The following is a 24,311-nucleotide window of genomic DNA, read 5'->3' as shown; positions in this document are numbered from 1 at the left end:
AGGTTCCACTACTTAAGAGTGTCCCACTGGGGTTTATGCTTCAGCGAGGGACTTGTGAGGTGAAACCACTGTGGCCCTATTTTCTCAAGCTCCCTTTGTGCTTAAGAAGTAAGTCATCTCATCTCCCATGCTGAGAGAGTGTGGAAACCCTTTGCTGAAAGCCTCTGTTTATTCCCACTCTGTAGAGCTCTCCCCCTCATCCCCTCCTTCACAGCACATCCCCACCCCCCTCCTGTGGCTTTGCAAAAACCCTTGCCATCTCCTCCAGTGGAACATGCCAGTAGGAGCCCCGTCCCTTGTCCTGACATTGAGCTTGCTAGGCCATCTATCTCCCTCTTAAAGCTTGTTTCCATCAGCCAGTCAGAGCCCCTGGGGGTGTCCAAGTTATTTTGACTTCATGGAAATGACACCGAGTTTTAGTCAGCTCTGTAGGAGAAAGAGCAGGGAAGGAAATGCAAATACCACCAGTGGGGAAGGTTAAAGATTTATAAAAATTAGTGTTTGCGATGCATTAATGAGGCTGGTGGTAGTGGTGGTCTACATCTGTCACTGTCGTGTTTGGTTGTCATGTAGGTACTTAATCAATGCATATTGCTGGCGCTAAATTTATTTTCTTGTGTCTGCCTAGACAGATGATCTCTCTGTTCTCTGATGGTTCTATCTCAGGTACCTGTCTCAGACCTGAGTCTGAAGAGAAGGTGGTGGGGGAAGGCTCCTCCTTATTTTGGAGTCATTTCTCACAGGGAGCTCTTCAGAGGGAGGAAGGAAGGGAGGGAGAGAGAGGTAGGGAGGGAGGGAGGAAGAGAGAGACAGAGACAGAGACAGACAGACACAGAGAGACAGAGAGACAGAGACAGACAGACAGACACAAAGAGAGACACACACACACACACAGACAGAGACACAGAGAGAACAATAACATTTAAATACCCATTTTCTTCCTGATAGGAACTCGGGGAAGGTCCTACTTAGATGACTATTTCCACCCACAATTCCAGAGTTGCCCATGTGATAGCAGCAGGAGGTGGACATTTGGGATGACTAGGGACTCTTGTCTTACAAGGGACCCTTCTAAGTGGGGTGTTAGTTGATCTGCCTTGTGCCGGGGAGCCATAAGAAGCAGGTTGCTATCAGACTATACACCAGCTTCCACTTTGTGAATGTCCTAGTTCTGAAATTATGAGAAAGAGTTTTTTTTTAATTTTTTATAATTTACCCAGTTTTAGGTTCTGAGTAAGAAATGGTGACCAGTGTAAATCTTAGTACTGTACCACATTCAGCTTCGAGAAGGACTCCGTGTCGTCTCAGGCAGCTCGCCCGCCTGCTAAGGAGGGCCATGTGTAAATGACAAGCTGCATGTGTGGGCAGTGATGTGTGCCCTGCATGGATACAAACACTCCATTGAACACTTGGTTTTAATCTACTATTCTTTAAGGGAAGGGTGTCCCCATTTTTTCTCTAAGTTACTCTAAAGGATGGAAACCTCTTTATTAAAGTGTCTAAAACATCTCCCTGAAGTCAGATTAAGGAAAAAAGTTTAGCCCAGTCTAATACATTTAAACCTTCTTATTAAATAATCAGAGCTAGGTAGCCCACCATGGCTCTCTCTGCGCTCTGGTTTCTAGGACTATTAATGCATGAGGGCTTGCTTGGTTGATTTCTGGTCTCTTCTGCTAGTCTTTGACTATATGGGTATATGGAAATAATATTTTTTAAAAGAAAAGCAATAAGTTATGTGTGTACTCAGAGTGGCATGAAAGGGAAATGAACTGATCTTCTCTAGATCCTCATTCCATTCCAGGGCTGGAGCTGTGTGGCTCAGTGGTCAGTGTCGTCTTGCTGACCATGTGTGTGACCCTGGATTTGAGGTTTGATCTGAGCCACGCTAACTAAACAAAACAAGGTCCATTCCAAGCCCTCTTGTTGCTTTTGTTGCTTTGGCCACCTTTTCCTCACTCCCCAGGTGCCCATCTTCCTGGATCCCCTCTCCACCCCCCACCCCTTCTCCATGGACAAATTGCTTCTGCATTTCATTGCTTGTATACCTGTTACTCCTTTCACTTGTTGATAGATTCCTTGAGAACTTTTTCTTGTATCCTCAAAGCAAATCCCACACATTGCAAGTACTAAGTGCTCAGTAGCAGAGTTGCTAAGTAGCCTGCAGTGTACTTAAGTAAAGAACTGTTGTTTTAGTATATGGACATTCAATGCAGTATTTAGGGAATACATGTAGATGTGTATTTGAATTCAGATTTCTTTAGGCTTCCTTTATTTACATGTGGCCATCCTTTCTTGAAACATTAGAATGATTCTATATTTAGGCCTCATCAGACATGTTGCCTCAGAGGTCTTTTTAAGCCTGGAATGACAATGGGCGAGAGACATGATACACAGACATTAATACATCCCCACCAACTACTTTATTACACTGGAATCGGGACCGTCTTTGTAGATGACAGACTCCAAACAGATCTGATGTGTGATACACTTGTCAGTGTGTGAAAGTTAGTGTGCATATCCCTTATTACGATGCCATCCAACACCCACAGTGTTCTCTGGGGATTCAAATCGTTGAAGAATAAATGCACTTAAAGGAATGGCTAGCAGAAATGATCAGGTGTAGAGGCTCGAGAGATGACCTTTTGTAGGCCAATTGGTAACCGTCCCTATCTCAGCCTACTGATTTCCCCATGAACATGGCTGAGTCCTCTCTCTCTCTCTCTCTCTCTCTCTCTCTCTCTCTAAGGCATGTTAAGGAGCCTGGTGATAGTGTTATTATAAAATACAAAGCAGTGACCTCGGAGTCCACAGTTACTTCGTGTCGTGGGAGATTTCAGAAGTCGTCAGTGGCTTAAGTAATAGACCAGAAATGGAAAGGCTGCCCCACACCTGCCATTCATTGTCAGCCAGAGCTGAGGCAATCACGATGCTAATCTGGGCTTTGAGTTTTCTTCCTTAAATATAAGGGCACTCTTATGATGTACTGTATAAAGCACGTGGGTATTTGTGAAGATTTAATTCACAGCATAAGCTTGCGGCTTGGATAACAATGTCTCCATAGAGCGTGTTGTTTTTTAAACCAGATGGATTTGGCAATTACTAACTTTGGAGAACAGTTTCTACAGTTCTGACGGAGACCTCTCAAACCAGACATAGGGACCTTGAAGTGTTTGTCATTAAGGCAAGAGAGGAGACCTATATGTTATTTGGAAGCAACGTTTGCTCTAAAATCATACAAAAGAAACCATATAAAACTTGTTCTGGGTCTTGCTTCTAATCCATTACTCAGCATTAACAAACATTTCTTAAGGCAAAAAATAAAGTAAAAAACAAAAATTACACCCTTAAGGGATTATATATAGGCATCATTATTGTGGAGGAAGAACTTGAAATCTGTTTAGAGTAGGCCCAGCCGGGAATTGTTAGTGATTCTAAGAAAACACACATAGTAACACATGCTATGTGAAAGGGGCTGTGGATAGAGATTTCCTTGAATAAGTAGGAAGCTTGATAAGGAATTTGGGCCCGGCTGGAAATGTCTGCATATTTGGGATTGTGGCGTTTATTTTGTCCCCTCTAAGGCTGATCTTGTTCCGTTCCTTTATCTTGCAAGGCTCCTGGTCCTCGATTTCTCCTTGACTTCTATAAGTGTTCAGATGTAGGACAACTGTCAGCAGTGTTTAGCGTCACCGGCCTGTGGGTGACACTCAGCAACATCAATCAAAGCATCTGGTCACCACGGGGGGGGGGGGGGGGGAGGGGGATGTTATTGAGTAGGCTTCATAACTTCTTTGAAAAGCGAGATAGTCAGCACGAGTCATTTTCTCGTCTATCGAGGGTAGGGCAGCTCCCTCTGAAATCTGCACTATAGTGTAGAGGTGGTGGACTCTTACACAGGCTTCTTAAAAGATAAAAATCAAAGCCAGAGAAGCAGCAAGGCAGCTTCCATATAAAGTTTAAGGCCCCTGAGGGTGGTGATGGTGATTGTTGTTGTTGTCATGAAACAAAGAAGGGAATCAAATTTCACTATTCTAGTCTATGTGGAACTGTATGGAAGACAACAAAGGATGAAGTATCCTGGAGAGAAACACAAATGAGACAGAGAGGAGGTGTAAGTGCTGCTCTGCAGAAGTGCAGTGCATTCTGGGTATGAGCTGCGGTGCTGTGCTGAGTGGGATGTGAGCAGCAGCCTCAGAGGGCGTGGGATTCTCAAGGCGGCAGAACATATGACTGGGAAATCAGTATCACCCAACTTGTACACACACCTGGAGAACATGGCGTGATGGAGGAGGCTGAGAAGTATCTCTGGTTTAAAAGTATAGCTGCTTTTCCAACAATACCCTGAAGGGTGATGTGTCTAGAGGGGACCTGGACTACTGTCTGTGTGTTCAGCAAGTATTATGCACTTTGCATATGTTGCCCACTCCTATCATTACTAGATGTGAGGGAAATCACGTTCAGGGGGGGACAGCTGCTCACCCAGGCCTCCCTAGCTAGTGAATGTTGAGGCAGAATGCAAGCCAGTGCCTGGCTGCTTGCCTACTTGTAATGCTGAGCCCACCTGGCTATTGGAATGAGAATCAGTGTTCCCAAGGTGCCCAACCCTGGGAAGAGCTTTTTCCATCCTGGACATGGCACGTGCAGGATCCTTACAGGGAAGAGATTTAGGAGGGAAAGCATAAGGGATGCCAGGTTATTGTTTATTGTGGGCCTTGGCTTTGCCTTGCACAATCATAGTTTCTTTATTTAAATCCCCAGTTAGTTCACCTTGCGAAATTACCATCTCCAATTTGTAGAACATTTTTTTTTTTTTGCAGACAATTGAAGCTTTGAAGTCAAAGAGCCCGGACAAGGTCAAACAGCTACTGTAGGGCCAGGGGGGTTGAGTGCAGTATGTGAAGCAGCGAGTTCCTGGGGCCGAGCAGTGTGTACCTGGAATCCACTTCCTGAGTTAGACATTGGTCCCTGGTTCTGGCAAAGCCAGTGACTACACTCCGATGGAAGGAAGTCATGGTGGGATGCCAGGCACTGGGCTGAGAACACGCCCAGTGGATGTGGAAGAGGTGACATTTAGTGATCATCTTGAGGGGGGCAGGTACTGGTCCTCAGGGAGATTTCAGACCAGGGAGAAGGAGGCAAATATGCAGAGGGAGACAGAAGGAAGAAGTGGGCTGACAAGCGCCTTAACAGCTGTTCCACATATCCACAAAATGACTCTGAGAAAAAAAAATTGTTCTATTTATTTGACTTTTCCTTCCATATATCTTGCCAGCAGCATTCATCAATATCTGTCATTTCCCAGGGGGCTTAGACATGTCTAGCAATTCATTCCACTGAATTATATTTCAATACCCGAGTGGAGGTAGGCCAGATCGCTCAGGTTGACTCTGACCTCTGCCCGGTGTCTCTTAGCTGCCACCATCACAGTGCCACCACGCACCTCCTTCATGCCCTTGATCACACAGACTTCAGGTGTCTGTGGCTTGTTACAGTGTCCTCATTAAACAGGGCTCTATTTAGTACCGCCTTAAAAAAAAAAAAATCTATTTCCAGTCGCTACTTTGCCTTTGATCTGTGCAAATGGAGCTCAGGGCAAACGAATATTTATTTATTTTTTAAATAAGAATTTTAAATCCAGGCGGGCACCACCCAAGGGGAGACTGCCTTGGGGATCTAGGCACAGTGCAAAGTCGGAGGCTGCAGATGGGTGATTTTGCAGAGTGGAAGAATTTGCTTGTGTTACTACAGACAAAGGCAGTGGTGGAGTTGAATTGTAAGAACATAGCTTACCATGCTCTGCCCCATGCATTAACCGATTTGCTCCTGATATCTATACTTATTAGAGGCAGGTTGAGAGGTAGTCGAGGTAGATGGTAAGAAACTCTGCTTCAAGAATAAGTTAAGGGAAAACAAGCAAAAGGCCAAATGAATTTCTCTGTAAGTACCATTTGGAGGTGTTCTCTTTTAAAATGTACTATGTGTTGGCATTTTTGCCCTGTCATGATAAAATGGTGTGAGTAACAGGCTGGCTGTATTAGATTTGGTGTGCAGAACGGCTGCATCTTTGAACTGCCTTACCACACAGTACCTGTAACAAAAGTTAGGTTTGACTTAGAATGAAAGCTGTGATTGACAGTGGCAGACCTCAATAGCCTGGTGGTTTGTCCAAAGGCTTTCAATTCCATGCTGTAGGTGTATGAGTTCTGCCATTTCCCGTAGTTCCTAGCGCTCCGCCAGCACGGTCCTGGGCTTCAATCACTCTCAGAGACTTTTGTCATCCACCCAGTCTATGGAGGTGTTTGAAATTGTTAACTTACAAAGAATGCTGATGGCAGCTTCCTGTGCTGTGAGCGTCTTTTAAAGCCTTGTTCTTGATTAGGTTATCAGGTATTTATTAGTGCTGCCTAGCTATTCTATATTAAATAGGGAATGCTGCCAATGGTACTGTAGAAACTAGATGGCAGTGTTTTTGGTGAATCTGAGTCACATGGCAAATGTAGAGAGGACCCCAATGCCCAAGACCTCGTAGGCCCATATCAGCTATGATAACACCATCCAAAAGCTATGTGTGCACGTTTGTATTCAGCTTTCCATTTCTGTGTCAGCTGGAGATTGCCGGTGAGTGAACAGTGATATCATAGACTGAGCATCAAGGCTGAGCTCTCGTGTCAAAAAGCACACAATATTTTAAAAGGATCAGGAAGTAGTTCAGTATAGAAATCAGTGGAATTTAGCACTGTGGTCACCTGTCTGCTGGTTTCCCAAGCTGTATTTATTTATGCCATTAAGAAGAAGAAAGAGTTAGCAGAATTGTTGATGCCTTCTAGTTGTTCCTTTGCAACGGGGACAAGAAATTGGAAGGCAGTCACCCATGCGAGAGGGAAGATGGAGGGAGCCATGTTGGCGTGTTGTTGTAGCAGTGGCGAAGATGAATAAGGGAGGCTGTAATTGCTGTGGGGATGAGGGTCATGATGACAAGGGAGCAAATGTTTAGGAGCAAGCAATGGGGCATGGAGGAAGGATCTCTGCGTGATGATGGGGGACACCCAGGCAGCGGCCACTGAGTCATCGATTCTGTCCAGATTCCGCCAGCGACTTAGCGTGGGCCTTAACCTTTCGTCATGTCTGGAGTTTGGAGAGCGCTTGAAAAGTTCACTTTCCCTGCTTGTGATGGGAAGGGTGTGGGTTATTAAATATAATTTGCAATAGGGGGAGTTGATGTGGATTGTGTAGCTATCTGCTTTGATAAAGCCCAAGTATCTCATTGGTGTTTTTTTTTTTTTTTTGGTTTGTTTTTTTTTTCTAAAAGAAAACAGGAATTTAAGCAGAGGAGATTGGTTTTTTTTAATAGGTAGTGAAAGATACACAAGATACTTTAATGTTTTAAACGTTTTTAAGAGCTTGGTTTAGTCACATTAAATACATTTATGTCGTAAAACCACAGTCACCATCCATCTCTGGAACAATTTTACCATCCCGCACTGAAAGTCTACATGCATTATGTGAGGGCGTCTCTCTCTTCCCCTAAACCCAGAAGCCATGGTTGTACTGTCTCAGTGAATTGACTATTCCAGGTACATTATGGAAAGGGAATCGCATAACTTCTAGCCTTGCGTGACTTAGCTTATTTAATTTAGCATGATGTCTTTATGGCTCATCAGTGTTATAGCAAGTATCAGAATTTTATTCTACTTATAGGCTAACATTGCATTGCATTGATAAACTTTACTCATCAGTGGATGTGTGGCTTCTCTTAGCTCACAGCGTTAGTGCTGCTTGGAAGATGGATGCGCATATTTGCAGCCTCGCTTTCACATCCTTCATAGATGGAATTTTACTAGGCAGTGGGAAGGGTGGAATGGTGGGACTGTGGCCTTTTCCAGAGTGGTGGTGAGTGTGAGGTTTCAGGGGACTGCTGTGGAGCTTCAGGGAATGCTAAAGGGACTTACAAACAGGCTGGTATCCAAAAACATATAAACCTATATTCTGTAATACCATTTCCAGTGTGTAGTATGAGAGGTGAGCTTGCTTAGCATCTGGCTACTCCTTTAATACTAGGAGAACTGGCTGAGACCCCCCCCCCCCAAAAAATACATGGTCCCATTTGTCTGCGCATGGCCAATACCATCCGAGCCTTCATGGTCCGTTCTTATCCCCTAACCTCTGGAATGGTTCATCCATTCTTTTTACACCTGTGTCCTCAAAATCCACCAAGAAAGAGCAAGGCATTGGCCATACCAGCTAGCTTCTTGGTTGCTGCCTGAGAGAGAGAGAGAGAGAGAGAGAGAGAGAGAGAGAGAGAGAGAGAGAGAAAGACTTCTTTTTCAACACTCTCAAGTATAGCTCAGTACCAGAGAGAGAGAGAGAGAGAGAGAGAGAGAGAGAGAGAGAGAGAAAGACTTCTTTTTCAACACTCTCAAGTATAGCTCAGTACCAGAAGCCAGACTGAAGCAGTATTTTTAAATGTAGTCATTCAGTCTTCCTTTTCCTTTGATATCCTGGTTATAATCTGAAAGAAATAACCCCAAAGGTAAGACTGTAGACTGATGGCTAAATCTACTAGGCCCTTCAGGTGATATGGAACATTTTTAATGGGAGCTTTCAAACCTAGTCAGGTGCCATGATTCCCCGATGATAAAGGAGATCTCTAGAGGCCATGATTCCCCAATGATAAAGGGGCTCTCTAGACTATATTTAATTCTTTATATGGCCATTCTGCTGAAAATTATTGCTGACTCGCTGTTTTCCTGTTTCGGAGGGACAGTTCCCCCTGTGGGGTGGTTTGAAAGAATGAATTTCCTGCCCCGAGAGCTCACATCCATAAAGTTGCTGGCTTTACCTTGTCTTGGAATTTAGGGTCGTAACAAAGGAAAGCATATTCCAAGAGAGGCCAATATGCACTTAGGTAGAACAAGGACAGGGTCTGCATCTATGCTCACTAATATTCATGTAATTGTGTAGCTATGGATGAAGGCAGGGTCCCTACTCTCTCTGTTAAGTAGTGTCCCTATGACCAGTACAGCCACAGTATCCACTGCCAGTAGTCCAAATGCAGACTTGATAGTTTCTGGCATCAATCTGTGCAACTGATTTCAGCTTTGATATAGACTTATGTTTTGTACCACCACATTTCTGGTTCGGTCAGTAGAGGATATTTAAGGAGAGTTTTAATGAACCTGGTGGGGTTTTAGAAACATGTTTTCAAAGAGCGTGGTGCTAACCAAGGTTCCAGTTGTGACAACAAGCTCCATTTGGTATTAAAATGAGCAGCCAGATTGCTAAGCAAGCTCACCTCTCATACAACACATTAGAAATGGTATTATCCATTAATTTCCACCCTGTGCAGCCGAACAATGCTGTTGACAGATGCTAATTTTCTTAAACCGTAGGCAGCAAATGATGCATGAATGTAACAGCAACACACTTTTTAGAAGCCCTTGGTAGTCATCAGAAAGTAGATTTATATGAAGTTTGATGTGATCGCTACCAGCTATGGCGCTGTGCTAGTGCCTTCTAACGATCGCCTTAGACCCATCTGCTGTTCTCTTTCCCCTATTAACACTAATGGGGGGTCCAGGCAGAAAGGATGTATCCCATGTGTTGTATTAATTTGTAGCATTTGTGTGATTCTTTAGGATAAGACCCATGCAAGAATAATGACATCTGGGATCTAACCTATTACATGATATATATATCATCATATACATGTCTGTGCAGTTACTAATTAATTTTCCTAGTATCTTAACATGTATTTTTTTGCTCATTATAACCTCCCTTACAGTCCTTACATCTGAAGCCGATTTGATTGAGTGTTGAACTCTATAGCATATTTTCTGATTTGGGTTTACATCAACCCTGTTTGTCTTCCTCTTTACAAATGAGGAGCCCAGGGCCTGGAGAAGGTTGCACCATGAGTAAAAGAGTCAGCTTTGGCATTCAGTCATGAGACTCAACATCTGACCTTAAAGCTACCCACAGCTAGAGTAGTTATCACTTACCTCAGCTGTCAGCATCCACTACATCCTGTTAGGTGTAAAGAGAGTCGAGGATACTTGCAAGGACAGTGGCTGGTTGGTTATTAAATCTAAGTGTCATCTGCTGGGTTAAGCTCTGTTGAGGTGGCAAAGGAACTGAAGGCATACCTTTGTTCTTTGTAATGAGGTAGAATCTATGTATGAGAGCGGTTAATAAGATATGGAATTAACTTTAATAGTAATGTCAGCAAAAAAAGCAAGGTAGCACTCAGGTCTCACTGCCTCTCCTTATTTAAGTGTCCCAAGAGCTTTAACAAAAGGCAGATTTTCAAAAGGAAGGGCTGCCCGAGTGAACAAAGGGCCCCCTTGGCTTTGGTTCCTTCTGTGCATTCCTTCTGCTGTTTCTGGGGTCTGTGCAGAGTCCTGCTTTCCCTCAGCCCAGTGATCTGAGATCAGATCCAGCATCCTGTATGATTAGCCAGGAGCTGTTCGCTATGGTGCGGAGGCTGCTCCTGGTTCCCTTTTGTTCCAATTGCCCATCAGATCTCTTCCTGACTCTAGACTTCCTCATCCACTCTTCACCCTTGTGTTATCATCAGTCACTTAGCAACGGTCATTTGGAGGGCTGGGAGGAAGCGCTTGGGGTTAGTTTGCTGGGTTAGAATATGGAACACATTTTTGACAAAACATCCAAAGCAAAATTATAAGATGTTACATGTAGAAGCAGAGGACTATTCACTGCAGCCCCATACACCTGCCAGCCACCTGTATGTAATCTGAGCTTCACATTTGGTGCACTTTCCAGGTTCATGTAAAATGGAAATGTCTGCAGCCACAAGTCAATGCTTACTTCTTTATTTAGACTTCTGAGTTGAACTAGCAAAACTTACGGTCTGCGAGATGAATTCCAAACTCTATATTCTTCTTCAAACTATGAAAGTTTTTTTTATTATTGTTGCATATGTGTATGCTCACATGTCACAGCGCACATGTAGAGGTCAGAGGATAACTGGGGAGTAAGTTCCCTTCTTCCACCTTTATGTGGGTTCTGGGACCAAACTCAGGTTGTCGGGTTTCCAAAGCAAGAGCTGTTATCTACTGAGCCATCGTGCCACACCCCCTGCAGATAATTTTAAAATAATAAAATATAGGGACCTGAGGTAGAACTTAATGACAGAACATTTATCTGGAATCCACGAGATCTTGGTCTGATCTTCAGCACTGGCGATAAGATATGAAAAGGTAGGCCTAGCGTGTTCCTCCTTCTTTCCCCACTCGCTCTCATTCCCTCCACCAGAGAGAATTCTGATTTTGCTATTTCCATGGAGAAATGTTAACTTATTTTAACGTTACTCAGTATTATACCTTCTGCCTTAAGTAACCCAGTTAAGAGCACAGCAAACATAGGGTATTTTATCACTATGGTGATGGAGGAGAACCAGGTTCTGTGATAGTGAGGCTGCACAACTCCTCTGACACACAACTGTAAGAACTGGACACACACACACACACACACACACTTATACTTTCTTACAAATAAAGTTCATCACTTCTTGATAAAGAACTTATATTTTCACCTAAGAATTGGGGCTTAGGGGCCAGACAGTGGTTTTAGCAGCTTGCTTGCTTAGCTGTGAGCCCTTGCCTATCTAGAGAACTTAATCTGTATCAATAGGGGAGATGAGAGTTTCTACTCACAGGGCTCTGAGGATGTTGCAAACCCTGGTGTGCACCAAAGCCTTGGGCTGGTTGTTACACCACTTTTATAGGTAAAGTTTAGGAAAAGGAATTGCTCACTGGTATTCTTCCTGTTTAGACCAGCTCAGATGTTGCTTAGGTAGTACAGTTTCTGTATAGTATATAGTACATAGTACATGGTATATATTATATAGCGTATAGTTGCATTCAGCCAACCAGCAATTACTGAATTTGTATCAAGGGCTGTCCTTTTTTCCAGGAACGGTGGGTATGCAAATGAATAACCCTGTTTCCTGTATCTGAGGATCTTAGCAACACGATTAAATAATTTCTTTCTACTAAAGGAAAAAGAAAAACTAATCTGTAGATTTTTTTTATATAAATGAACTATAATATCTTTCTGTTGCTAACAATTAAGTTCATTCTTAGATGTATTCTTAGATTTTTTTAAAGCATATTGGCAAGGTTGGGGGGCAGTAAGGATTCCCTCCATCACATTAGCCTTGCTGTCCAGTACCCCTTGGCTTAGATATCTCCTTTCTCCAAACATAAAGGAAGTGATGACTTAAGGTATGGGAAGTGATTCAACGCCTCCCGCCCTGCAAGCCTATCATTTAGATTTCTCAGTTAGATGGTATTCTAAAAGTTAGATCCTTCAGACAGGGTTATGTCCATGTTATAGAGAAACCATGTTTTCATAGTGTTTGAATGCTGTTTCCCTAAGTACAGCCTGTGACTTTCCTGCGCTTTCTCACCGACTTCTGCTTCGGGGCCCACAGGGGTAGGTCTGTCTGGAAGTGTGGCTTAGTCCAGCTTTAGTTCGTGTTTCAAGATAAGGCAAGAAAAAACAATTCCCATTCCACACTTCCGAATGTAAGTGTAACATCCCTCCACAAAACCAATCAGACCCACAGAGGTAATTAATTACATGCTGGTTGACATTGGCAGCCTTCATCTTCCAGTTGATAGTTGGGAAAAGTCATGCTCCGGGGCCAGCAAAGTGACTCCGTGGATAAAGTGCTTTCTTTCTGCGGAAGCCTAGTTTCAAGACCCAGAGCCTACATAAAGATGGGAGGAGAGAATGAGTCCACCGTAGATGTCCTCTGACTACGGCACATGCTGTGGCCAGAGTGTTCCTGTGCTCTCACACGCAGTAATGACAAACAGGTACTTTAAAATGCCCTACTCTGTTGTGTGGAGCTGACGAGGAGCAACTGACCAACATCAGTGCGATGCTGACTTTTCAAGAAAATGTATTTTATAGAAAGTGTGAAGCAAAGACATGCATATGTCCAGGGGGATTTTCTCTGCTGCAATCCAGTGATTTTTATTTCTACATATGTATATTTTCTACTTTTGATTGAAAAGAATGACCTAACTGAAAACTACCTTTTCCCATTATACTTCTTAATTCAGCTCTACACGGTAGATTGTAGTGGGTCCATTTTAGAGCCAGAGAAGCCAGTGCCAAGGGAGGGTGACTAAATTCCTTTCCTCAGTATCCTTTAGATGCAGACCAAGGTCAGGACAGTAACTCCACTTCGTCCATAGCTTTTGTGCTTACACTGTTCAATGAATAAACGATCACTTTTGGAAAGCAAGAAACCATTTTTTCTTCTGTAATTAAAATGTAAAATTCTGAAAGCACTTTGGTTTTTTGTTTGTTTGTTTGCTTGTTTTTTTTAAGCATTAGATCGTTTATCTTGATGCTTGATGGGTAATGCCCATAATGCCTAACTGCTGTGGTGCCCAGCTTCTGTGGTGCCCGTGATCTGCATGCATCATGCGTTAAACTATGTAATATGTCACAGTCGTTATTAACTGGTCAGACATGCCTGTTAGGTCCTGCTTGAGGGAGGGAGCAGGTGTCCCTTCTGATACAGGGTGAGCAGCTGTAGGCACTGTAGATTCTGATGGAGTGTCCACACAGGAGAGTCTGTCTTCTCATTGTTCCTGTTTCTGTCAAGGAAATGCCCACTCTTTTTTGCACTACTCAATAAAGGAGAGTCAAGTCACTGTTCTAGGGCTAAGGCAAAGCAGATAAAATCAGACAATGTTCATTAAGCATCGTTGCTATGTTAATAGTGGTAGGCATTCTAACTTTACCAAAGTAAAGAAACCAAACTCCCTTGTGTTTTTTAGCAGCCTAGTTTGTGTTCAGAGTAAACTGCAGTGTGTATCTATGAGGTGATTGACTTCTAAAAGCGTGTGTGTGTGTGTGTGTGTGTGTGTGTGTGTGTGTGTGAGTGTGTGTATGTGTGCATGTATGTATGTGTGTGAATATGAGTGTGTATGTGTGCATGTGTATATGTGTATATGAATGTGTGTGAGTGTGTATATGTGCATGCATGCAAGTGTGTGAATATGTGTGTAGGTATGTGAGTGTGTGGCTGTGTGTGGGGGGGTGTATGTGAGTATGTGCGTATGAGTGTACATGTGTATTTGTTTGTGTGTGTGTGTGTATGAGTTCAAGGTTGATGGAAATTACACAGTGAGCCTAAACTGACCCTAATATCCTGATTTATACAAATGGATGCCATCATGTACTTGATGGACAGGGCTGGACAGCTATCTGCAGGTCACAGAGAAGAGCTAGGGAAAGGGACAGCTGTTCATTTCACCTTGAGAGAATGCCACCCCCTCTTTTGTTCATCATGATGTCCACTTTGTAGCTCATTTCTAGATTGCTTTCCATATTAGATTGGCTTCAAATAGCATCACAAACACACCCCATTTATTTGTGTTGATGCCCAGAACACCTCATGTATTTATATGCATTCTTAAAACATTTTTGTGGAATAGGCAGAAAAAAAAAAAAAGCCAGTTCACCCTAACATAATGAACCCCCCATGCCCAACAGATAAAGTGATTTCCTTGGGTTTCAGCGGGAAGTCAGGGGCAGAACCCACCATGGTGTCTCCTGAGTTAATTAAAACATTTTTCTCTGGTCGCTACTAGTCAGCATAGCTACTGAGCATGGCAGAAGGAATGTGGAAGAAAGATGGCTTGGAATTGCCCACTGTGTCTGCAGAACTACACCGGTGCCCTGCCTCTTGCTGACTCTATCTTCTTTTCTACTTCGAACAGGGAGGTACCTCCTTCCAAACCCGGTAGCAGGACAGGCCTGGCCTGCTTCGGCGGAGACGTCCAACCTCGTGCGCATGCGCAGCCAGGCCCTTGGCCAATCGGCTCCCTCGCTCACAGCCAGCTTGGTGAGTGTCTTGTGTGTGGTCAGAGTTGCCCTGGCCATTTTCAAACTGTGGTCAGTTTTGCTGTTTCAAGCTAACCACGGATTGGGCAATGGTCATACCTGGCTCTCAGTGTGCCGGTTCCTTCCTGGCCACCCCCAAATGTGGAATATTTCTATTTGGTTCCATTGTCTCCCATCCCCCAAGAAGTGAAAATGTTTCTAGCCTTTAAAAAAATCCAAACAAACAACAAAAATCTTTCTAAAAAAACTGAAGGCTGTGGTAAAGCTGCAGGTTAAGAAAAACAGACGGCTCCAGTCTGTTTCTTATTTAGGTCCCATTAACTAGCACCTTGCCCAACTTGCTTATCTTTTGTTTTGTGTATACACGTGTATGTGTGTGTGTGTGGTGTGTCCATATATTTATGTGAAAATGCACTACACAGTTCTTGAGTGACTTGAGAGTGAGATGTGTGTCCATCACACCCCTGTGCTTTGGCAATTATCAACCTGAATACTTTTCTCATTGATGAAACCCAGTGTCTGTTTAGCCATCTGGTTCAGTTTTACCAGTAGACTCAACCATGTCCTTTCTAATACCTGCCCCTCCACAGCACAGCACCCAGCCTGTGGTCCTGTGCATACCCAAGCACCCATCTCCTTGCTATCCTTTGATCTGGTGCGCCCCCACACCCTTGCTTTGTCTTTGCTGACATCAACACTGTTGAAAAACAATTATAGACAATTTTTTATATAGGGCTTGTCTGCTGTTTTCCCATAGCCAGACTCTGATGTGCACATTTCTGTTCCAAATTGAGAACTGGGGCTGTGTCCTCAGGACGTGTTCTTGACAGCTGCATGATGTCTCTCTGCCCCTCACTGATGTTAATTTGGATCGCCCAGTCAAGGTGCTGCCTGGTTGTTCTGTAGTTATTACCCCTGACTTGCTCTCTTGCAGTATAGGAGCAATCTGGGGAGGTAGTGTAGGCTATGCAGGTAGTGTAGGCTATGCAGGTAGCATATATGCAGATAGTGTCAGCTATGCAAATATGCTTCCTGCCAAAAACTTCCCCAGCTCTTCAGCATCTGTTGTCGATCCTTGGAAAGTTCACTCTTTTTTATGTTGATCAGAAATGGTGTGAGCTAGGCACAGTGGTAGAGTGCTTGCCTAGCACGTGGGAAGTCTTGGATTTGATTTTCTGCACAGGAAAAAAAAATAAATAACCTTCCGGTACTAGCACTCCCCATATTTACTGGCTGGAACATATCTGTGTTTCTCTTGCTAGCAGACTTGGACTTTTTTTCTTTCCCAGTGTAACCTTGGTATGTAACCATTAGGCTGATTAGATTTTTGTTTTCTTGATGGATGTCTTTTTTAAAATGTGTGTGTGTGTGTGTGTGTGTGTGTGTGTGTGTGTGTATGCATGTAGTTACACACGTATGTGGGTGTATATGTATGTGTTCATGTGTGGAGGCCCAAGCTTGATGTCATGGTCTTCCTTGCTCACTCTCCACTTTATTAGTCAGTGTCTCCTGCTAAATCTGAAGCTCACTAATTCCAGCTGGTATAATTAGCCACCTAGCCCAGGAACCCTGGCTCTGCCATGCTGAGTTCTGAGGTTTCAGCTTTAGTTCCCATGTTAAGTGGCAGTCACTGGGTCTGCTGAGCCTCTTTCCAAGTCCTTATCTTAGGCACATACTGATCTGCTCTAACTCACATTACAATTCTTTACATCTTGGTCTGGGGGCATGGCTCAAGGGCAGAGAGTACTTCCTTAGCATGTGTGAGGCCCAGGGTTTATTTTTCTGCATCTAAACAAACAAAAACAAACCCATAAAACTAAGTGCCAAATATACAGGTTACTTTTTAAGTGGTAGAGTTACAGGATATGGCAATAGGTCTTTAAGTATCTCTTAATGAAAAATAAGTGCAATAGTATATATAAATCTCTGTGTTATGGTGTTTTATAATTTTACACACTGGCAATAAATTACACTGGATATTTGGACATAATACAGTTTCTGGAGATTTGATTTAGGTCTAGCCTCGAGTCCTGCCTTAGCATTAAGGAGATATGTAAACAGGGCAAGTCCCACATATCAGGACCTCATTTGCAGCTACAGAATGCAGAGACATGCTAAAACAGTCAGGGAAGCCCATTTTGACTCTGAAATTTCTGACCCTTCTTTCAGAAAAATTAACAATCTGAATGCATGGAATAATGATCTCCAGAGAAGACGGTGAAGTGGTTGTGGGCAGGATGGGTCTCCTCCTTCAGCATCCCTCCTTTCCTATGCTAACTGAGTTGTTTTCCTTGGGGAATTTGTTAAAAGCTTCTTTTTCTGTGAGCATTTACCTTTTAAGACAGAAACACTTCACAATTTATCATTTTTGACAGTGCGATTCAAACGCTGCAACCCTAATACTTGAATGGTAATATTAGGGATACACGAGTAAGTCATCCAACAAAAGCGGCTCTGCCGTGAGTTCTCTATTTTCTCACGGGCGATCACATGCCCAGACACGAACTGACCTTTTCACTGCTAAGATGCATGCCAGACAACCTAACGTATTCTGGAATAGGGTGCAAAAATAAGAAATGCTAATAGAGAACACGAGAAGGATGCTCCCTAAAACGTGCCAGATAACATTCTTAGCAAAGAATCCTTTAAATCATTAGTTGAGCTACCCACAAGCTTTATGAAGCTTCAAGATGTGTTAGCTGAACTGTGGCTAAATTCAGACACAAAGGCCAGCACGAGCTTAGACCATTTACTGCTGGGGTTGTCAAGGTGTCCTGATAGGCAGAGATCTGTCTGTCTTAGTCAGGGTTTTACTGCTGTGAACAGACACCATGACCAAGACAACTCTTATAAAGGACAACATTTAATTGGGATTGGCTTACAGATTCAGAGGTTCAGTTCATTATCGTCAAGGTGGGAATATGGCAGCATCCAGGCCGACATGGTGCAGGAGGAGCTGAGAATTCTACATCATCATCTGAAGGCCGCTAGGAGAAGCGTGGCTTCCATGCAGCTAGGACAAGAATCTTAAAGTCCACACCCACAGTAACACACTTCCTCCAACAAGTCCACACCTCCAAATAGTGCCCTTCCCTGGGCCAAGCACATTCAAACCACCACACTGTCTTCACTTTCCTGTTCTATTGCAATATGCCCAGATACTTCAATCTCTGTTGCCAGTGCTTATTTGAGGGGCAACAAAGCTATCAGGATCTTAAAGTTTAGCCTGTTTTATGTTCCTGTCATGTTTGTAGTGGGTTGGATTTAAATTATTTTTGTTGATTAAAAATAAAAGGTTGACTAGAGAATGGTGTTGAGAGGGTGGGTGGGAATGGACAGCTGTGAGGGTCCTTCCGTCTCTCCTTTTCCTTTCTCTCATTTAACCCTCTTCCAAACAAGCTGAAGTTGTGGAGTTGCTCTGAGAAGTAGAACATGCCTCCTCACTGACTGATGCTGCCTCTGGCCTTATTTTGGGATCCCCTTAAAGCTGTGAGCCTACATTCTCAACTCATTTAGTGTCAATCCCAGTGTACCTTTGAGTGGTTACGCTCTGCGTGTTGAAATTCTAAGCCCCTTGAGGGCAGACCTAGCAGATGGCTTGATTTCCTGCTCCCTCCTTCCCTTCGCACAGTGCTTTCTGTGTAGGGTGCATTTGACAAATAAGAATAATGAATAATTATTCATGGAAAAGTGACAGACTTCTCTAGCTTCCAGATGAAGTGATGACATGACAGTGTGCTCTGACTGGTGGCCTAATGATACCATCCATCTAAAACCGCTCCAGTTCTGTTTTTTGGTGTGTATCTTACCATTGTGTATCTTACTTAAATAGCCTGGTAGCTCACTTGAAAATCCATAGAACAGGCCAAATCTCATTTAGCACGTATCAGCCAGTCAAAAAATATGACAGACTTGTAAACATTTTTATCATTGTCCATAATCAAGGGATGTTCACTAATCTGTTTTCATGTAGCTATGTAGTCATGGTGGTTTAAATGTCTCATTGATTTATTTTTCTCTAATCGCTATGTTAAAGAGGTACTTGTCCAAGAATAGTAGAATCAGGGGAAAAAAAAAAAAGATTCCAAGTGGTTGTGCTCAAGTGACAGCCTTACCTTTGAAATGACAAAATCCTTTTCTAAGGAAACAGCTCACACATTTCAGTATGGACCTTCTACCTGAGAGTCTGCTAGTAAGATATTGATGGAGGCCATGTTATTTGGTGGGTATGCATTCATTCTAGTAAATGCATGACCTGTAGTGATTTAAAAGCCATCGGCATACTGGAAGGTACTGCTAACTGCCTTCTCAAGGAGGAGATTAATTCCTAGCCCCAAGTATCTGGTTTTCCTTGGCAATGCTAAATGCAGTTGTGTTCTCCCTCCCAGATACTTTGGGCATTTCAGATAAATGGCATGTTGCCAAGTCATCCTAAGTAGCCTGGTAGCTGGCAGACTACACGCTCAGCCAGTGTCCGCCCGCTGGGACCCCAGCCGGGAGTGCTGATGAAGTGTCAGATGCATACTTCATATACATTAATCTGAAGGGGGAAAACTCATTTTCCCATTTGCTGTCTCCATCTTTCTGTCCCTCCCCACACACATGGGTAGTTTATCAAAGAAGTCATCGTCCGTCCCGTCGTCAGGAGCCGGGGGATTTGTACAGATGTTTCTTTCTGGCAGGAGAGATGGCGATTCCGGGCGGCAGAGGCAGGACCAGTGGTGACTGATTTCTTGGCAGGAAAATATGGTTGTAAGCCTCAATGACTGACGTTCAGAAATGGCGGATGCGGCCAATCATCAGGAACATTTACTGCCTTTGCGCTTTGCTGTAACGGATGGGGGAGGGACTTTGGAAATTAGGTGCCCATATATCTCTCTGGTTGTATTTGACCTGCATTGCCTGCCTCATCTGTTGTGTTTGTCTAAAGGCCCTGCTCACATTCCTTCTCAGAGAGGTCTTTCTTGACCATCCACGTGAAGCTGTTCCCTGTTTTACAAGGGATATAGACCCCACCCTGTTTATTTCACTCCCCAGTTTTACCACTTTCAAAATATGCGGTATCATAATTATTTTATTTGTAACTATCACTCAGTGTCCATGGGATGGGGCTTGCATTGCTTATGGAAAATGTCATGTTATTTGCATAGATTCTATGACTGTCCCCCCGCCCCCGGATGCTATAACTCGGTTCTAATACTTAGTACATTGTCAGTGCTCAGTGAATGCACTCCACATCCTCAGGAATGATGGCAAGAAAATCATCTATTCATGTACAGTGCCAACGTGTTCTTGTCTCTAGTTGGTTGGATGCCTGTAAGACCTATGTACAAGGAAAGCTGACTGTATCTTTTCTTACTGTGACATAGTTTTCTTGAAGGTAAGGGTGGTGTGTCCTATGTCCCTGGCACTGGGAATAGTGCAGGACTCATTGTGGGAGCTCAGGGAACCTGCAGAGTGAGACAAAGAAATCCCCGTTTTGTGCATTTTCAGCCCCAGAACGGACTCTCGTATACTTACTGTTTATAGACTACTACTGTGTCGTAGCTTGTATTGTATCAGCTAGCTTAGGCATTGCTCTTCATGCAAAAGAGAGGCTACTAGTGAATATCCATTCAGGAATGAAGCTGTAACTGTCCATTTGGAAATGAGAGGGACAGTGGAGCTGTGAGCATGCGCCGTCCTAGGTCCACTCCAGAGTCCCTTTTTTTTTTAAAAAATTTTTTATTAGATATTTTCTTCATTTACATTTCAAATGCTATCCCAAAAGTCCCCTATATCCTCCCCGCCCTGCTCCCCAACCCACCCACTCCCGCTTCCTGGCCCTGGTGTTCCCCTGTATTGGGGCATATGATCTTTGCAAGACCAAGGGCCTCTTTTCCCAATTATGGCCAAATAGGCCATCTTCTGCTACATATGCAGCTAGAGACACGAGCTCAGGGGGTACTGGCTAGTTCACATTGCTGTTCCTCCTATAGGGTTACAGACCCCTTCAGCTCCTTGGGTACTTTCATCTATTGGATGGAACACAGGGCCCCCAATGGAGGAGCTGGTGAAAGTACCCAGAGTCCCTTTCATTAGCTCCATGTAGATTGGTGGAGGCCTCGGGTTTTCTGTGTGTGGAACCTGGCTCAGCATTGTGTTATCTTTGTTATTTTAAGGATTAAATGAGTAACCGCATGGGCAGAACTTTGTGCCATGCCTGTTACTCAAGAAGTCTTCCCTTCTCCGTGTTCCCGGGGCTGCTGAGGAGGAGAGTGTGTCTTGGAGGTGAGACTATGAACTAGGCTTAGCTGGAGGGGCACTATCAGAAAGGACAAAAGCAAACTCATTCTCTGGATGGTTGGGTATGCCCTTTCTCTCCTGTGCTGGGGATTATCTCATTGTTCCTTTGTTTGTCATCTGTGTGCAAAACAAAATTTAAAAATGGAGAGCTTTCCAGGTTACTAAACATTTTTAAACAAGGAAGGGTCTTTCAAGTGCTGTTTTTCAACTTCAAGCTCTTGGTTAAGTGGTGAGATTCTGTTTCTTTGGTGATTATCTTTTTATATCATATCCATTTCCCTTAATGGAAAAATTATATTTCATGATGTACTATAAATATTAAAACCAAACTATTTAAACTGTAATATATTCCAAGAACCTTAATGAATATTCATCTTTTACATTTGCAAAAAATGCATTGTGAGGAGGAAAATTCACTAAACATATGCAGAAATGTATTTTCCTGTTTTTATTCGTTCACAATGTCGAGAGATGATGCTCGCATCTATTTAGGGTGCAGTCTTCTATTTACAGCCATTTAATATTATGTCAATACTTCATTAGCCTCATAGTTCAAAAACAAAAACCTGATCTGAAGTCTAATTAGTTAACTCCAAGAGAGAGCCGATTAAATATTGATGTAGGAATGGTTTGAATGCCCATGGATAAATTGCTTAACAAAAGTTGTGGACTCCATCCCTGGATTAGCATGTCCTCTTAGTCATTATGACTCAATTTCAAGGCTGCATAGCATTCTGGAGCACGGCTCCATCACTGCATATTGTCTTACTTAGATTATTCCCAAGTTTTCCCTACTGTTAATTATGGTGATAGATCCACTGTGTATCGTTGTTCACCCCAAAGTCTCTCTTAGGGTAGATTCTTCCAGGAGGATTATTAGTGCAAAACCAGATAGGATCGTGAAGGTCTAACTGTTTGCATATTGTTTCACATTGTTTATATGTTAAGGTGTACACATATTCCTGCCAACAGTATGTTCTCCAAAATGTAAAAGAAAAAACAAAAAACAAAACAAAACAAAAAAAAAAACTTTTCTCCCTTGTTTAACAATAACAAAAAAATTATCCTTTTAAAGTATATATGCACTCACAAAGTCAATATAAGTATGTAGCAAGTAGGAACTAAGTGTTTCCAGTCCTCCCTCCTTTCCCATTTCCCTGGCCTTCCCTAAACCAGCTGACCAGACCTGCTGTCGGTAACCTGGATCGCTCCTGGGATCCAGGAGCCGCTGTGTGTGATTACAGTGTGTGTAGCTAAAGGCATTATTCCATGGTTCAATTTTTTTTTCAGTCTGGAAAGTGGTAATCTCAATTGTGAAACAGTGCCTTCAGCTGTGGACATTATAATCAGGGTCTCAGGAGTGCTTGTATTCCAAGAGTAATACATCTCACAGTCATTACCCTCTGAGCTAGGTTCTGTTTATAGTGAAGGGATGAATTTTCATAACTCAGTGCTGAAATAGCAATAGGGGGCCCTGAGCAGATTATTATAGGTCAGGCCTAATCCACAAAGATAAATCTCATTATGGGCTCACCTGGGCCCATCCACAGAGGAGCCAGTTTAACACGAGTCTGTAAATCACAAATCAGCTTAAATGTGGACTATAAAATCCTCCCTGCGATCCAACTACTGCCTCTGTGAAGATTCTCTAGCGTTTTCCCCTTCTGCTGAGTGTGCTGCGATGCCCGAGGATAACCTGCACCCTTCATGGGAAGAGCTTCTTGATTCAGCTTCTGACAGAAGGAAGAGCACCGTGTGTTGAGGATAGATTATTTTCAAGACCTGCATTCAACTTAAAGCTTCCCAGTCTTGTCTTCTGTCCTATTCACTCTGAAAAGACTCACAAGGACTTCCTACCAGGCACTTGTGCTGTCCTTCCACAGAAGGACAGGGGACACCTGCTGGAGCAGCTCAATGTGTGGGTGTGCTTGGAGAGGCCAGCCAACTGTGGACTTCTTGGTATCAAGGGCATTTGAGAAAGTCTGCATGGGGCGGTGCCCATTCATTGTATAGTAACTAAAGACAAGAAATGCTTGTCCTCTTTAATTACTTGCCATTGTGGAGGGAAGCAAAACAAACAAACAAACAAACAAACAACCCCCCCCCCACACACACACATTATGAGCAGCAACACTGTTAATGTATGTGGGTGGCAGGAGCTGAACTTGTGTCCCCTGGGGGAACATAAAGTATTCTTATCTGCTGAGCCATCTCTCCAGCCCTGACTTTTGTTTTTTGATTTTTGTTTTGTTTTTTTTTGTTTTGTTTTGTTTTTGTTTTTGTTTTTGTTGTTGTTGTTTGGTTGCTTGGTTGGTTTGGTTTGGTTTTGATCTTGTTTTTTTTTTTTGTTTTGTTTGGTTGCTTTGGTTTTTTTTTTTTTGTTTTTTGTTTTGTTTTGTTTTTTGAGACAGGCTTTCTCAATGTAGCCCTGACTGGCTGGCCTTGAACTCAGAGAACCACCTGCCTCTGCCTCCTGAGTGTTGGGATTAAGGGTGTGCACCACCATGGCCAGCACCTTTGTTATCTCTCTACAAACACTTTCATGGCTAGTGTAATGAGAAAAGTCAATAACTATATTTATCCCTCGTTTGTTGACAGCTGTAGTGTCAACTTGGTGCTAGATTCTGAGTGGGTATATTCCCCATTATTGTCATATCTTACTTAATTGGCTGTTAATGGACACCCTGCTATACAACTACTATTAAAGTCTTTATAGAAATAATGTAGCATTGTTCTTCTTTCTGAAGAACTATAAGGCTCATTGAAAGACTAAATCTGGGAAATTAGAGATGTGCCTACATCAGTTACGCTGTAAAGTAGAAGAATGACTCAGGCTGCAGGTTTCAGGAAAAGCTTAGTAACCCCAAAGCCTGCATAGGTTTTAGGCAGGCAAGTCTCAAGACATAGTTGTCCTATGGATGCCACGGGACAGGGAGAGGTAGAAAAGGTAGAGAGGCTGGCAATGGTGTTTCTTCTTATATGATGCTTATATCCAAGGGAGGGCCACATGGAAACTCCAGGGCTCCTGGGTCATGGCAATGGAGTGAGTGGAAAGCTATTGGCCTTCAGCATGCCTCATAGGATGAAGGATGTCCCCTTGAGAGGTTTCAAACATCTAGTTGAAATGAGTTGTATTTTTATTA

The 24,311-nt window shown here is 43.2% G+C and overlaps 1 protein-coding gene across 7 annotated transcripts in view; it reads left to right on the top strand.

The window, feature by feature from the left end:
- Positions 1 to 24,311, top strand: part of Mast4 (microtubule associated serine/threonine kinase family member 4) — a 602,614-nt gene that overhangs the window by 180,053 nt on the left and 398,250 nt on the right. For all 7 annotated transcript variants that reach the window (XM_017315531.1, XM_017315530.1, XM_017315529.1 and 4 more), the window contains exon 3: positions 14,760 to 14,884. In XM_017315531.1, coding sequence (XP_017171020.1) covers positions 14,760 to 14,884 — 125 coding nt within the window. The remainder of the gene's footprint in view (positions 1 to 14,759; positions 14,885 to 24,311) is intronic.

Source organism: Mus musculus, chromosome 13 (assembly GCF_000001635.26).
Source record: "Mus musculus strain C57BL/6J chromosome 13, GRCm38.p6 C57BL/6J".
NCBI classification, from domain to species: Eukaryota; Metazoa; Chordata; class Mammalia; order Rodentia; family Muridae; genus Mus; species Mus musculus.
Note: the sequence above shows the minus strand (reverse complement) of the source record. Positions and strands in the feature narration are given on the sequence as shown.